At 44.6% G+C, this 17,128-nt stretch overlaps 1 protein-coding gene and 1 long non-coding RNA gene across 5 annotated transcripts in view; one reads left to right on the forward strand and one right to left on the reverse strand.

Annotated features, from left to right (window-relative positions):
- Positions 1-17,128, reverse strand: part of LOC141111466 (uncharacterized) — a 66,552-nt gene that overhangs the window by 16,096 nt on the left and 33,328 nt on the right. The window lies entirely within an intron of this gene.
- Positions 1,816-17,128, forward strand: part of PLK4 (polo like kinase 4) — a 30,031-nt gene continuing 14,718 nt past the window's right edge. The window contains exons 1-7 of one of the 2 annotated variants that reach the window (XM_073603753.1): positions 1,816-2,068; positions 3,528-3,623; positions 3,974-4,069; positions 4,160-4,274; positions 5,430-6,447; positions 9,891-9,991; positions 11,253-11,575. In XM_073603753.1, the coding sequence (XP_073459854.1) occupies positions 2,039-2,068; positions 3,528-3,623; positions 3,974-4,069; positions 4,160-4,274; positions 5,430-6,447; positions 9,891-9,991; positions 11,253-11,575 (1,779 nt within the window). In that variant the 5' untranslated portion in view covers positions 1,816-2,038. Of the gene's footprint in view, positions 2,069-2,220; positions 2,493-3,527; positions 3,624-3,973; positions 4,070-4,159; positions 4,275-5,429; positions 6,448-9,890; positions 9,992-11,252; positions 11,576-17,128 lie in introns of those variants that run through there. The other variant, XM_073603747.1, reaches the window with a different exon arrangement.

Below are 17,128 nucleotides of genomic sequence, written 5' to 3' on the forward strand. Positions count from 1 at the left end.
CTCACAGTGGAGCTGCTAATTTAAGTGGGCTATTACCATCACCTTGTTACCTGTAATTTCACCAACACTGGGTCTAGGGGTCTCCGCTGAGTTTACTGCGAGGCAATGTAGGCACCAGTCACTTAAATACTTTTTCAATGCTTTAATGGGGATAACTGGAAGAAGTAGCAGGAAAGAGGTAGAAGGAGAGTTGCAGGGGTGTTCAAATACCTTTTCTTGGCGTAGCGTCAAGGAATTTAAATCTTTAGGATGGATGTATCCTCAACTTAGGATTAAATCTTTGCCTGCCCGGATAGGTTTTTTCTCACTGACCTAGCAGCCGGAACGCAGCACGAACAAAAAGTCTCTGCCACAGACTTTGGTGGGACAAACTCATACGATCCTCTGCCACAGGATGTAGTAGTTTTCTATGAACAGCAAACACAGTACCAGAACCTTTAAGCCGACCCGGCAGTACTTGTGTGGTAGGGCAATCTAGGATGCGTCCTCCAATTGAGTCACCAGGCCCTTCTCCAGACCAGCGCTCCGCATAGTCCCTTCCAAGACGGGTCCTCCCCTGGATTCTTCTCGATTGTCCGGCTTCTTCCCACAGGAAAGACAGCACAAGACCATCCCAGCAGTAGCAGGCCCCAGACAGACTTCTGGGCCTACCTGCCCGGCTACAGCGGCGTAACCCTCCAAGCCAGAGGGCCACGAGATAGCATTGACTGAACATACCTCTAGGCCAAGAGGGCCACGAGGCAAAAAGCTCCCCGAAACATGGCGACTGCCCCATAAATACCCTCTCCCAGAATGCAACTTGGAGGACCACCTCCACCGAGTTATCTCCGGAACAGAAGAGCACTCACACACTTCAGTTTGTTGCTTTCCAACATTGACCCACGATGACGACACCCACAGGCGCAATGTGGAACTGCACACAACACAACCAAGCTGGAACAGAGGCTAAACTAACATTAGATTAAACCTGAACAATGTATAGCACAGATGATCCATTACATTTACCCATAAGTGGTAGATTAGAAATCTACAAGTGCTACACTAGTATAGTGTCTGTCTGTACAGATTAGTATCTTGATCATGATCAGATCTATATTAGTGTCCCCAATAGTATGATGTCCACAAAGATGTAGTTTGGTGCAGGTAGCAGAATACATTTTGGCCCAAATTTACATTTTAAATTGAATCTAATTTAAAATCTAAATTAAAAAAATATATATTTTATTGGATATGTTTTGTGTCAGAAAGTAGAAAATATCGTTCTTTTTTTCAAAATGTTCTGTCTTTTTCCCCCTATATAATAATACACCCAGTGGTTATCAAATACCACCAAAAGAAAACACTTTTTGTGTGAAAAAAATAATCTAAATTTCAATTGGGTTCAGTGTTACATGACGGCGCAATTTCCAGGTAAAGTAGAGCAGTGCCCTATAGCATAGAATGCCCTGGTCATGGGGGGTAAAATATGCCGGAAGTGAAGTGGTCCCCCTAGGAGTGCTCAGGGGTCTGTCTGGAGCTCAATGTCTGATGCCCCTAAAGCTATAGGCGCTACTTTTCAGGCAGATTTGGGCCCCATAGACTTCAATGAGAATGCCCTCCGTCCTTAGAATACAATCAGTGTATAACCCAGTAGCAGTATGCTGGGACCCCTCGCCTGATTACTGCCCATGACACCGCTCTCTTCAATTAGCCTTCAGCCGCCATGTATTGGCTGGCAAATCGCTACCTCTGCCAACCAAGCACTCACAACAAACAAAGCTTTATTGAAACACCAACACTCTGTACATGCGACACGGACTCTGGAGGTTTGTGCTGACGCCCTCACGCTGTGTACGTACGCCGCTTGGATCACGTGACTGTAACGGGCGGAATTTTCGAAAAACAACCAAGCGGCCCCGCGGTAATGGAAGCGGGCTCTCGTGGCTCCATCCATCGTTACCTCCAGCTCGTAGTGACCTTCCTGTCCGCTACCTCGGGAGTCTCCGAGCGCCCTCACCGTCTATTTCTGCGATGATGAGCCGGGCCGCCCAGAGGAAACATGGCGAGCAGCATCGGGGGGACTATAGAGGTGTGTAGAGGGAGATCACACCTTCCCTTTGTGTCTGCAGGGAGGGGGCGACAATTCCCTCCTGTCCCCGGGGAGCCCGCTCAGGGTGATGGTTACCCCCGCCCCCAGCGTCCCCTGCCATGTTGTGTTGTCATGTACGGATGGTTGTCATGTACGGATGGTTGTCATGTACGGATGGTTGCTGTCAGTTAGGACAGCGGGAAGTGAGCCGGGCTGGACCTGAGTGTAGCTTCTGTCATCATCATGCCAGGATCCTCAGTGTGCTGCCAGCTCGTGTGCTGTGTCTGCTAACATCATGCTGGAGAGAGTCCTCACCTTCCTCTTCCCTAACCTGGTCCCCAAAGACTCCTCATCTGATGGGGGCCATGAGCAGGAGATGGGGGACACCTGTACACCGCTAATGCAAGGGGAGAACTCCATAGAGGTATCTGTACCATTGCCTTCTACCCTGTGTATACACATCTATATACACACACGATCTGTGTATGAGTGCAGGGAGGATTCTATACAGGTGGATCATGCTGCATCTACCATACATCTATATATAGTATGATCAGGATCTGCTTGTGTATGTATGACTATGATCAGCATCTATGTGTGTGTGTATATATATATATATATATATATATATATATATAATAAAATTAATCGTATACACATGCACAAACAGATCCGGCACATCAGGATCTGTCTGTGTTTATATGCAACTGTGTGCAGGATCTGACTGTGTGTTTATATGCAACTGTGTGTTTATATGCAACTGTGTGCAGGATCTGACTGTGTGTTTATATGCAACTGTGTGCAGGATCTGTCTGTGTGTTTATATGCAACTGTGTGCAGGATCTGTCTGTGTGTTTATATGCAACTGTGTGCAGGATCTGTCTGTGTGTTTATATGCAACTGTGTGCAGGATCTGACTGTGTGTTTATATGCAACTGTGTGCATGAATTGACTGTGTGTTTATATGTCTGTGTGCAGGATCTGACTGTGTGTTTATATGTCTGTGTGCAGGATCTGCATGTTTGTATGACTGCAGGAATTGTGTGTGTATATTATATATATATATATATATATATATATATATATTTTACCTATGTTCAGGATCTCTCTGTGTATATATGACTATGTTCAAGATCTGTGCATGTATGTATGACTTATGTACAGGATCTGTGTATGTATGACTGTGTTCAAGGTCTGTGCGTGTATGTAAAGGGTTTATCTGTGTGTGTATATGTATGACTTTACTCAAAAGCTGTGCATGACTTATGTGCAGGGTCTGCATATGTATGACTGACTATGTTCAAGATCTCTGTGTATGTATGATTGTGCAGGATCTGTCTGTGCTTGTATGTACAGTATGTATGACTTATGTGCAGGATCTGTCAGTGTGTATGTATGACTTATGTGCTAGATCTGTGAAATGCTGACAGCTCCCATTTTTTTTTTTCCCACCTTCCAGGACTTCAAGGTCCTCAACCTCCTCGGAAAAGGCTCATTTGCCTGTGTGTACAAGGCACAGTCCAAACATACAGGCATCGAAGTAGCTATCAAAATGGTAAGTCTCACCTTAAAAGTCCCATTCACACAGATAGGTGCGCATCATGCCCTGTATAATGTGTTAAGGTTTTGTGATTTCGATGTTACAACACATTGCACTTTTTAAATTTTCTTAATTGAAATGTTATAAAATGTGTATTGTAACTTGGTGTAGAGCAGAACACCACGCTGTGCTGAAACAAATGCAGCCTGTCCTACTTTTTGTCAGTGCACACTGCAACAATTGGACATTGCATTGCCTAGGCAGGGCTACTGTGAATGAGCCCTTCACTAACTAATAGTTTTTAGCATGTTGAACATTTTGTTTGCACTGGTCCAGAATATTTTTTTTCCTTTTTATTATTGTAGATTGATAAAAAGGCCATGCAGAGGGTTGGCATGGTCCAAAGAGTGCGTAATGAGGTAGAGATCCATTGCCAACTAAAGCACCCATCTATTTTGGAGGTAGGTTTAATTCTAAACAATATTTTAAAGTGATATACTGGAGAAAAATGTGTGACGCAGGTTTTGTTTCTTTTTTTTTCTTTGCAATAGCTTTATAATTATTTTGAAGACAGCAACTACGTCTATCTGATACTTGAAATGTGCCACAATGGAGAGATGAACAGGTTTTTAAAAAATCGGAAGAAACCCTTTACGGAAAATGAAGGTGAGTTGAAGTCAGCTTATGTCATAAAGCATTTGTTACCATAAAAAAAAATATGGATCATGTTCCTTTAAAGCACGTTATACAGCACAGTGCTTGTGTTGTGTAATTTGGCCCCCCTGTATCAAAAAAACATGGTTGATCCTGCCAGTTTCTACCCTCCACCCTGTAAACTGACCATGGTTTATCATGGCTGCTGAGCCCTGACACTGTGGTCAGTTTACGTGCCTCCGTCATCCGCAGCTCTCCTACCTGCTCTACTCTGTCTTCTCCCCCCTCCCCTCTGTACCTGTCAACTTGTGACAGTGCCCGCCCATCCCTTCCTGCTGCTGGAATAACATCTACATTTTTATTCTATCCGCTCTGTCTCCTAAGGCTCTGTTTCCACTAGTGCGACTTGTCATGCGACTTTGGACACATAAAGTCGCATGACAAGTCAGAGCCCATTGATTTCAGTGGCACCTGTTCCAATCTATGCAACTTTGAAAATGTTCCTGCACTAATTTGTTGCAACTTTGGTCCAGAAACTGTAAAGTTGGATCAAAGCTGCACTCAGTCGTGCGACTTTGGGGTCACAATAGTGAAAACATAGCCTTATGCTGTGTGCACCTGTGTGTGGGATTTATTTAAAAAAAAAAATGCCATCTATACCTGATTTCATTTCGCCTCTCTCCTCCTCCTCCCCAGCTGACGTCAGTGGGGGATTCTGGGCCCCTCCCGCTGCAGCTGTCTGATGGGGAGAGGAGAGAAGCAGCCGGTCACCTGAGCGCCGGGAGATGCTCTGAAAACCGGTATAGGCAGCATTTTTTTTTTTTTTTACAAATCTCACACAGGGGCACACAGCTCTAGGAGACAGGGCAGATAGTATAAAAAGGGTCAGAGTGGTTTAACAACCACCTTAAGTCAACTTATACCTTTTTGACATGCATTTGATACCTGTAGTGCCATAATAGCTGAAGCTGTGATAGGTCCTTGTTAAAAGTGCACGTTCAGAGTGAGGCAATTATTTGAATGTTATTTCTGTTGTATATTTCTGGTTTATAGTAAGAGTAATGTTATTTCTGCTGTTGAATTATTTCCTATACAAATTGGATCAAAGGTGTTTTAAATCCTCCTTTCTTTCTTTCTTTCTTTTTTTTTTTTTTTTTTTATTCACAGCTCGGCATTTCATGGAGCAGATAGTGAAAGGGATGCTGTACCTTCATTCCCATGGCATCCTACACCGAGACCTCACCCTTTCTAATCTTCTACTCTCCAGTGACATGAACATCAAGATTGCAGACTTTGGCTTAGCTGCCCAGCTGAAGTTGCCAAATGAGAAACACTTTACAATGTGTGGGACACCTAACTACATCGCCCCGGAAATTGCTACCAGGAGCGCTCATGGCCTGGAATCTGATGTCTGGTCCTTGGGCTGCATGTTATACACTTTCCTTGTGGGTCGACCACCTTTTGACACAGACACAGTAAAGAACACTTTAAATAAAGTCGTTTTGGCAGATTATGAAATGCCCAGTTATATGTCAAGAGAGGCAAAGGACTTAGTTTTTCAGTTGTTACGTAAAAATCCTGCAGATAGGCTAAGTCTGTCTTCTGTGCTGGACCACCCATTCATGATAGGGTATTCTTCTACCACACGTACCGATATGGCAGCAGTTGAAGATTCCATCGATAGTGGCCATGCTACAATTTCTACAGGCTTTACTGGTTCCTCTGGGGTAAGTGTTAGCGGACGCCTACCAGAGAAGAGGATTTTATCTGGCCCTTCACTCCCAAACAAAATGAACATCTTCCAGTTTAAGGACAGGGAACCAAGTAATGCTTTGACCGGAGATGGAGGGAGCTTCCATAACCGCCAGAGGGAGGAATATGATCTCTCTGAGGGAAGGGGTAGAAAAACTGTTGAAGATAGGCCACACTCTCGCTACCTCCGCAGAGCCCACTCCTCTGATAGAACAGGTACCTCCCACAGCCAGAATCATAGTAAACCAGGCAGCTTCACTGATAGGTGTCACTCTGTGGAAAATCTGAGCAAACCTGGTCCGCTGACAGGTTACAGGACCTCTGCCTCATCTCCCGGAAACAGCTATGGAGATATTCCTCAGATGTTCTCAGACAATGCAAAGCATGGATCCTTGGACAGACACACCTCGCCACCAGTGAAAGAGAAAACACCGTAAGTAAAATACTTATTACTAGACCAGAATATTTACTGATGTAAGGTGTGTGTGCAGCTGGATGCTCAGGAGTACCTGTTCTTTGCCTGATAGACATGTTTTTGAACAGCAGCGCTGTATAATACCATTGGGTTAAAATGCATCAGCTATACTGTAGGTAAGGTTAAGACTTTAAATTTAAAACAAGTTCATTAATTTGTGCAGCTGTAATATACTTGAAGCAAAAATCTATATATGAGCTGGTTTCAGTTATCTGCTAATTATCCTCTGGGGAAGGTGCTGTCCTCTACAGATGGCTGCTAAAGCCCAGGGGTAAGGTTATAATGGTTCTGTTATATCAGTAGGTTGTGTGTTATTATAAAATCTAGGACATTGGCAAAAGTCACCATTAGTTTTGATGTCTACTTGCAAGATTGATGTAGATGGTTCTATACTATATGGGTAAGGTGAATATTTGTATTTATTTTTGAATATTCCTATTTTTAAGTTATAGTCATTAGCTTGAGCTGGATAAATCCTAGGGACCAGGAAGCCAATGCACATAAAATTCTGCTGGCGTTTAGTTCATTTATGATTGTTGTTCGCTGGTGGCAAACTGTGAATGGTGTACCACTGGTAGGATTCACCCTTGCCAGTAGTGACGCTGTGCCAAGGATCAGGATTTCAGTTCAGACTTTTCTTATAGCAGAATGTATATACTTGAGTTTAGAAACCAGTGGCAAATTCAGTAAGATGCATGGTGAAACTGATATTTTATGGGCATTGGGAGAAACTAATGTCCTAAGTGGATGATGGCTGGATAGGTTGGTGGAACATGTGGCCATTTGTAATCTCATATATTCTGAAGGTTGTGGACGTAGTAAAGTATAGGAAGTTCTCCTGTAGGAAAAGCCAAAGTTACGTATTAACTTATCTACAAAAGCGTTTTTGTATGTTCTTTTCCTGTTTGCAATTGATTTTATTTTTTTTATATATATATAGTGTGTATGTATGGATAAAGATTGTAAGGTGATGACTGCATATCTAGAAATATGCATTTAGCCCTGATTCACACTGATGCGTTGCAGGAAGTGCAGCAAATCCTGTGCGTTTCCTGCATCATAATCGCACTGTTCTGCGATCTGCTGCGGTCAAAAGTTACCGACATCCCAAAAGCAGGTCACAAATGCAGTGTGTTTGCCTGAACTGGATCTCATAGGTGTAAAAACCCATCCAGTCCAACTACAGTGCGGCAAAAAAAAAGTTGCCTGCACCATTTTGATGCTGTGCGTTTTGAGCCATCAAAAATGAATAAGCGGAAATTGCACCCCACACAATTGGTGCAGTTTACATGTGGGGGGAGGAGAGGACTGGATGGGGGCGCTCCAGAACGACGCGCCCATACTGGGTGGCACCAGGCCCCACCCCATTTTCGGCTCTATTATGGGCGTGTTTTCTCTTTTGGCAAAGTGCCGAAAATGCCATTTTCGGCCGATATGTTTCAGTGTCCGGAATTTTGGTGCATCCCTATTTCCCTTAGTTCCTGTCTGGTGAAGTAATTGTCATCAGGACAGTGAGTGATGTGTCCCAGAAGTCATGATGACAGTGTGATGTGTCCCAGAAGTCTGCGGGGGAGAGGGGGTGAACTTCTGGTTCAGTTCGCAGCCAGAAGTGGGAGCGGGTACCTGTCAAAACCAGGTACCCGCCCCTCCCTAAAAGCAGGCGGCTTTCTCTGGGGGCGCTGTTCAAGGGGGAGGAGCCAGATGCGCCGGCGGGGGACCCGAAAAGCGTATCAGAGCTGCTCAGTGCAAAATCACTGCACAGAGCAGGTAAGTATAACATGTTTGTTATTTTTAAAAAAACACAACGCTTTAATTCCACTTTCAGCCCTCATGCACACAGGCTGTTAAAAAAACGTTATGAAAACGCCAGTATCTTTGCAGTGATTTTTTTTAACTTTTTTCAGCATTTTTGCAATAGCGTTTTTGAGCGTTTTTCCGCGTTAGCGTTTTTGAGCGTTTTTTTTTTTTTCAATTTTTTTTTTTTTTTTTTCAATGGATCAAAAACGCTAAAAAACGTTGGTGAATGACGTTTTTGAGCGTTTTTCAGCGTTAGAGCATTTTTACAGCTGAAAAACGTCTTTCAGAACCCACTGGTCCTGGGTTTTTTTTACAGCTTAAAAACGCCTATGCCACTTGCAGCTCAAAAACGCCTAGGTGGGCATGAAGCCATAGACTAACATGACAGGCCTTTTTAAGCTGCAAAAAAAGCTCAAAAAAGCGGCTGTAAAAACGTTCGTGTGCATGAGGACTAATACTCTGCATTAGGGTAAAAAACCTTCATGTGTCTGTGCCTCTCACCCCTTGAAGGATCACAGGGGGCATGCTTGGACGGCAACATTTTCAGTCTGGGAGGGATGGGCTAGCAGATTTAGATAAACTAACAAATTGAAGCCAAACTCCAGTTAATACTTTTATTATCAATTACAGCAAACAGTTTTGTTCCTTTTTAGGATAAAGGTTTTACATAAATTAAAGCAGATTATTGTAGACACCCGTCAGTGGTAAATGGTTTGTCTCGTCCCTATAACTGATACGTCTGCAGAACAGCTTGTTCTGTTGGAAAACAATAAACTTACTGGCTCGATCACCACATAAAAATAGAGAACAGCCTAAAAAAGAAAACTGATGCAGTCATAGAGCTGGGTGATTTTCTCCAAAAAAAAAACTCGATTCACTATTCGAATCATGTTGTGTTTTTTTTTTTTTTTTTTTTTGTAAAAGGACACTGCACCGGTCCTGAGGAGCTGCGGGAAGGAGTTTTTAGGCGAGGCCGCGGTTTCGGCCTAGTCCGCGGCGTCTGGCCTCGCGGACTAGGCCAAAGCCGTGGCCTCTCCTAAAAACTCCTGCCCGCAGCTCCTCAGAACTGGCGTGGTGTCAGCGCTGGTCCTGGTGAAAGAAAAAAAAAATCTAATAAATCAATTTGCTGAAAATTTGAATTGATTTGACCTCTCAACTCGATTCAAGATTCAAATCGATTTTTTTCCCCAGCCCTATGCAGTCATCACATTTAAGAATTGGTAAGCTGCAATATATTTACTTTTGGGTTTAATATCGCTTTAAATACTTATCTAAGCCCAATCTCAATCCAGTACTGTGCCTGGCTGCAGCAGGTCTTCTCCCTCTCCTTCTTCTCACAGGAGACTCGCTGTGTGTGTGTCTATAGATGCACACAGCCCAGCTTGGTTATATACTATATGGCATGGTTCCATTCCATGTCACATTCAAGTAAAGTCAGATCTTGAGAAAAAAAAATGCTGTTTTTATAGCAACAAAGCAAAGGGATGTTATAATAAAGACTGTGCTACATTACCCTTTTAAATGTGACTACCTTTTTCATCCTGATATCAAGTTATCAAGTTGTCACTTGAGGTTATAACATTATTTTTGTGTTTTGGCTCCAGATCTGAATATTTCTGTCTTCCAAAGCCAACTGCTGCAAGGTCTGATGAGAGGTGCCAGACTGAAACTGTACAGCAATGGTTTGGAGCGATGCAACTAAATGGTAGGTTTTAAAGTGTCACTGAACCCACAGCATAAAAAAATCTATCAATAAATGGTGTATTACCTGCTGTTTATATTTACTCAGTCACTATTAGATTTGTTTTCCCTATTCTGCAAAAAAAAATGGTTGATTTTGCTGTTCTCTATCTCCACATTCTGTTCATATCCCCAATTCAGCTAGGGATTTTGTAAATCAATGTTGACAGCTCTGCACATGCTCAGTCTTCAGGGAGTTTCTATGCTCAGCATTTCCTCACTATCGCATCTGAGCAGTCCATGTCACTATAGAATCACACATGTGAGCGTATACGTAGTCGTAAATGTCCGCCTACTCCCTCCCTCCTCCATGCCCACTAACCAGCTAGACACAATGTGGGTGGGATATTACATATAGATTAATGATGGCTTTACCTCCCTCCTTATTCTAAGACACAGGCTGGAGGGGCGTAACACAGCTTGAGACTGGCAGAAATCATCCCACACCATGTTATTGCCAAAAAATTATTTGATTTAAAATATATATATTTGACAATTTTAAAACAGTTTATTGATATTATTGATTTTTACTCTGTATTCCAAAGGCTGTGTTTATTTTTTTTTACATATGACCAGCAGCAGAGGACTAGAAGCTCCTCCCGCTTATGTTTCCCTGCCGACAGGCTGGGAAAGATCTGGGTCACATGACAGCTGTATATCACTTGGGAAAAAGTTACTTAGATGTGTTTTCTAATTAAAATAATTAGTGCCGTTACCGATTATCCATATAAAGAAATTGAAGGGACAATGTAAATTAAACAGTGTGTGTAATTTTTATACAAGGTTGTTGAGTATTGCAGTATTTATATGTCTGATATGTCGTTTTTCTCCTATAATCATCATTTTTATTAGGATCAATTAAAGCTGAACCCTTTTTCTTGCAAGGGTTAACTGCTGGTTTATGTCTAGAGGGATCAGGTACTGCTGCTTTACTTACCAGACCCTTTGCTGCCACAGGCTCCTCTGCGCTGCTAGACTAGTCCCTGCAGCCTCTTCTTCTCCCCTGCACGTCTGTGCTTGGATGCTTCTGACATCATCAAGACCAATGCAGGTACCATAGCCCTGCATTGGACATGAGGATGCCAAGGGACAGTCCACTGCCAGAGTGTAGGAGAGACCTGTATTGCTGAGGGAGCAGAGGATCGGGTAAATATAAGTGCTTTGCCCATCCCTTGCAGGGGAGGCCCACACTGATGCCGTTTTTTTTTTTTTTTTTTTTTCTTTAGGCCAGATAAACAAACCTCAGGAGATAAAAAGCATCAATAATTCAGGTGCTAATTACTACTGCCAACCTGCCATGAAACCAGATGCTCCACAATACAACTGGGGTGATGTTAAAGTGAAGAAGGCCACTGACTCCTCCTTTGAGAATGTACAGAAAGGACTGGGTAAACTTCCAGCTGCTGGCCAGCGTAAAGCAGAAGAAAACCAGCACCATAAAGGTAGAATTCCCCCACAAGTTCCTGGTTACTGCAGCTTGAGAAGTATCGTTTCTCCACTAAACTCTGAGAGACTAAAGCCCATCAGGCAGAAAACAAAGAATGCAGTGGTATGTATGAGCTCATTGTTGATGTTTTGTATCTTATAAATCACTAAGCCATACAAACAGCCTTCTTGTGGTAGAGATGGTTAAAGAGTAATTCAACTTTTGGTAAACAGCAAAAACAAAAAAAAAATCCCTTGAGGCGATTAATGTACAGGGATTTTAAGAAACTTAACACAGTCATACGAGATTGAAAGCCCAGACTGTGTGTGCTATGTATGCATCCTAAATGTCATATAGGTCAGTGGTCATCAACCCTGTCCTCAGGACCCACTAACAGGCCAGGTTTGCAAGATAACTGAAATACATCACAGGTGATATCATTTGTTGCTCAGTGATTACAGTATTCTAGTCTGAATCTCCCCAAGGTAATACATAAAACCTGGCCTGTTAGTGGGCCCTGAGGACAGGGTTGATGACCACTGATATAGACCATAACATTTGTAGTCGTAGGACTTTTTCTGGACATATTTAAGAAGACTGAGTATCAACAAAACAATTTTATTAAACTCCATTTAAAAACCTATACAAAAACATATTAAAAATACTTTCTCCAAGCGTCTTCCAGGACAGCCCATGAGACCTTGGGCTCCTCCTACCAGGACAGGAAACACGTCACCCCCACCAGATAAAAGGGCGGTCCTCCAGGCCCATGTCAGTTATTTGTGTTTCCTCCGGACGGGGGGTAACATGTTCATGGAAACTGCTCTCATAGGCCTTATAAGCAGGGGCTTTGTATGGCTATTTTCTGGGGCATATCACTTACCTCTTCCTCTGCCAGAAGCAGCACACCGCTGGGGAGGTTGGCTGTGCTGCTGTTCCCTGTCCTCAGTGCCTGGAGAGGGCCAGGACCGGTGTGAGGTCGTGCCCCTAGCGCAGTGCATTGCACTATAGCTCAGCTGAGCTTCGGTTGTCCTTCCCTGCCGACAGCGTGGCTGATCTGAGCAGGGAATGGAGGAAGCCGCAGCGCTCGAGGGGGCGGAGCTATTGCACTCCAAGCTGGCCCACAGGAAGTGCCTGGAGAGGGTTACTTCCGGGGCATATGACCTCATCATCGGGCGCCAGAGACGAGGTTCCAGTCTTCATAAACGGCGCGAACAGAGAACGCTGGCTGCTGGTGTTTCTTGGTGTTAAGCAGCCAGGCTGTGGATGACCAAGAGCGGCAGAATGGATCCTCCTGCAGTACCTGCACAGGCAGCGGATGCAGTTCCCAACACCAGCACCTCACAGGTAAGCCTGGGGTGTTCTGTCACCAACTTGCTATCCCTGTGAGTGTTACCTCCTTCTCCCCCCTCTGTAGTAGTGGGTGTAAGGGGACACATTTCCTCCCTCCTGCACGTGGTGTTACGGAGTGATTGGGTGGCTTTAATTACATTGTGGGTCATTTATTTTTGTCTTGCAGACCAAGACTCAGGACAAGGCCCAAGCGCAGCCACTTAAAAGGAAATGTGCGGTTTGCGCAAACAAATTGAGCTCCTCATGGAGCAAAGCAGTTTGTCGCACCTGTATAGAAGGCCTAGTAAAGGATGACCCGGTTGCCTCTTGCCAGAAGATGCTTACTTCTGTTAGGGATGAGCTTGCGTCCACCTTCAGTTCCTTTAGAACGCTTATTGACAAGCTCCAGACTCCAGCAGAGAGTCCGTCTTCACTGAAGGCGTCAGTAAGCACTCCGCAGCAGGCAGAGAGTGAGGACTCTGAGGCTGAGGTCAGATCTACCCGTTCTTCTCTGGAAGAATCAGGGTCAGATACAGAACCCAGAGATAGAGAATCCACTCGAGGCTCAAGATTTAAGTTATCTGTTGAGGATGTAGATGACTTATTAAAGGCTATCTATACTACCCTTGAATTAAAAGAGGAAGAGGTTCAGTTATCCAAACATGATCTTATGTATAAAGGATTGCATAAGAGAAAATCGAGAGTTTTTCCAGTTCATAGTTCTTTGATTGATACTATTAAACTGGAATGGGATAATCCTGAGAGAAAAACATTCTTCTCTAGTAACCTAAAAAGGAGGTTTCCTTTTGATGAGGACACTGCGCAGCCATGGAATAAGAATCCCAAGTTAGACGCACCTCTTTCAAAGGTTTCAAAAAACTCGGACCTGGCGTTCGATGATATGGGTACGCTTAAGGATCCGATAGACAAGAGGGGGGATATCCTTCTCCACAGAGCCTGGGACTCAGCAGTTGGAAACCTGAAACCAGCTCTGGCTTCCACTTGTGTGGCCAGAAATCTGGAGGTTTGGTTGACTCAGATTCAGTCACGTCTGTCAGCAGATACCTCCAGAAAGCAAATTTTAAAGTCTTTTCCTCTCCTATTTCAGGCAGTGGGTTTTTTGGCAGATTCTTCCGCTGAGTCGGTAAGAATGTCAGCCAGGACTTCGGCTCTAGTGAACTCGGCCAGGAGAAGCCTTTGGCTTAAGACCTGGTCAAGTTGCACCTTTGTGGCCTTCCTTTAACTGGCGATCATTTATTTGGCCCAGGTCTACAGGAGGCACTGGAACGCACGGCTGATAAGAACAAGGCGTTTCCAGAGAAAAAGAGAGTTCAGACAGCTAGAAAATTTTTTCGTGACCAAAGCAGGCAACAGAGTCCTAGAGAAAAGGACAGCAGGCCGAAAAAGCATTGGACTGGGCACAAAGGCAGAGGCAAAGGGGGAGTGCTGTTTAACCCTCCTCAACAGCCCGCCAAGCCGCAGTGACTTGTGTTCCCCGGTGGGAGGGAGATTGAGGGCCTTCATCCCACAGTGGGCAGCAGTCACTCTGAGCCCCTTCGTCCTGGACCTAGTGAACAACGGGTACAGGCTGGAGTTTGTTCACCAACCACCAGAACGTTTGTTGGTCACATTTCCTCCACAAGATCGGGAGAAAGCGAGGGCTCTGGGTCTCCAGATCGGAGACTTATTAGATCAAAAAGTACTGATTCCTGTTCCTCGAACGGAGCAGGGCAAGGGATTCTATTCCCATGTATTTGTGGTCAGAAAGCCGGCAGGAAAGTTTCGACTTATCCTGAATCTCCGGACCTTAAACAAGTCCATCAGATACAAGCATTTCCATATGGAGACTGTTTTTACAATCAAAAACCACGTTGGACTTAAGGGATGTTAAGTCCACGTTGGACTTAAGGGATGCTTATCTTCACATCCCTATTCATCCAGCCTTCCAAATGTTTTTGAGATTGGCAGTGAAGACGGGTATGGGGACCCGACATTTTCAATTTCAGGCCCTCCCCTTCGGTCTTTCCTCAGCCCCACGCATCTTTACGAAGGTGTTGGGGGAAGCGCTGGCTCCACTAAGATTAAAGGCAATAACAGTTATCCCTTACTTTGACGACCTCCTGATAGTGGCAAAATCATACCAAAGGCTGTTTGAGGATCTCCAGGCTGTACAGGACTTCTTACAGTCCCTAGGCTGGCTAATAAACAAAGAAAAATAGTCCTTGATTCCGGCCCAGAAAGTAACTTATCTGGGTTACGATTTTTGCTCAGTGAACCAAAAAGTTTTTCTTCCTCAGGAGAAGATTACCAAAGTGTTCCAGACTATGTCAGCATTGCAGACCAACCAGTCGGTCTCTCTGAGACAGGTGTTGAGGGCAGTGGGTCTTATGACCTCATGTTTTCCCGCAGTACCATGGGCGATACTCCATCAGCGTCCGTTACAAAGGTTTCTTTTAAGAAACTGGGACGGGGACGTAAGGTCCCTGGAGTCAAGGATCTGGCTTCCCGACAAGATAAAAAGAAGCCTGTGGTGGTGGAGAGCTGGTCAGCACCTAGCAGGAGGTCTCCCATGGTCCTTTCCCATCTCCCGAAGGATTACCACGGATGTGAGTTCCTGGGGATGGGGGGCCCACCTCAGCAATGCAGTAGCACAAGGAGAGTGGTCCCCAGAGGAGGCAAGGGCCTCATCCAATCAAAGAGAGCTGCTTGCAGTCCAGAGAGCCCTTCAGTCTTTTCAGATGGAGATCAGGGGTCACAACCTCCAAATTCTGTCAGACAATATAGCGACAGTCGCGTATATCAACAAGCAGGGAGGCACGAGAAGCCGTTGGCTTCAGTCCATTGCCCAGGAGATCCTTTCAGGGGCAGAGGGGAATCTAGCCTCTATTTCTGCTGTACACCTGAAGGGGACAAACAATTGCCTGGCAGATTATCTTAGCCGTCACAGGATAGACCGAGACAACTGGTCCCTTCATCCGAAAGTCTTTGCAGACCTCACCAAGAGATGGGGTTATCCCGTAGCCGATTTGTTCGCAAACCGAAACAACCGCAAGACGGAGATATTCTTTTCCATGAACCCGGCAGACCAAGCCTTGGGGATCGATGCTCTGGCAAACCCGTGGCCTCCAGGCCTATGTTATGCCTTTCCACCAATCAGACTGATTCCAGAAGTTTCGGCTGGAAGAGACAGATCTGATTCTAATTGCCCCGTTTTGGCCCAAGAGGCCATGGTTTTCCCTGCTACAGTCTCTGGTTTCAGAGCCTCCGTGGAGTCTTCCGAAAAGGGAAGACCTATTATTACAGGGTCCAGTATCACATCCTCAGGTGGTTTCCTTAAACTTGACGGCCTGGTATCTGAAGAAAAGATACTGAGCGCCCAAGGGTTCTCTGACAAAGTAGTCAGGACTCTCGTTAATTGCAGGAAGCCGGTTACTAGAGCCATATATTCCAAAGTTTGGAAAAGGTTTAACTCATGGTTATCTGAAAATGATAGATTAACTCATGATATTCCGTCTATTTTGGAATTTTTCCAAGAGGGTGTCGACAAAGGTCTTTCTGTTAGTACCTTAAAGGTACAGGTGGCAGCTATTAGTGTGTTCCTCCAGTTTCTCTCCTGGAAAATCCCACTATAGCCAGATTTTTCAAATCTATCTCTAGGGCCAGACCAGTAGTAGTGAGAAGTTGTCCAACGTGGGATCTGTCCCTAGTACTTCAAACTCTGGTAGAATTTCCGTTTGAACCTCTGGAAAGTATGTCAGTTAAGTTACTTACATTAAAAACTGTGTTCCTTATAGCTGTTACCTCAGCTTGTAGGGTAAGTGAGTTGCAGGCCCTATCAGTAAGGGAGCCCTTTCTCACGATTTTTGAGGATCGAGTTGTGTTACGAACCGATCCAGGTTTTTTTGCCCAAGGTGGCAAGTACATTCCACTGATCTCAGAACATTGTATTGCCAACCTTTTGTAGTTCGCCACAGGGCGACTTAGAAAGAAAATTTAGTTTTCTAGATGTAAGAAGGATTCTCTTGGTCTATCTTGAGGTCACGAAGACCTTTAGGAAAACTGATGCCTTGTTTGTCCTCTTTTCTGGAGTTCACAAGGGGAATAGTGCATCTAAAGCCACATTGGCTAGATGGATAAAGCAAGCCATCTTGGAAGCTTACAAAATTAGGGAGGTCCCTACACCTTTTGTTACTGCGCACTCAACTAGAGCCTTGTCTACGTCTTGGGCTGAGAGGGCTGGTGCCTCACCGGAACAAATTTGCAGGGCTGCCACTTGGTCCAGTTACTCGACCTTCATTAAACATTATCGCCTGGATCTCCTATCAGCTCAGGAGCAGGCGTTTG

The sequence above is a fragment of the Aquarana catesbeiana genome, linkage group LG01 (assembly GCF_042186555.1).
Source record: "Aquarana catesbeiana isolate 2022-GZ linkage group LG01, ASM4218655v1, whole genome shotgun sequence".
Lineage (NCBI taxonomy): Eukaryota > Metazoa > Chordata > Amphibia > Anura > Ranidae > Aquarana > Aquarana catesbeiana.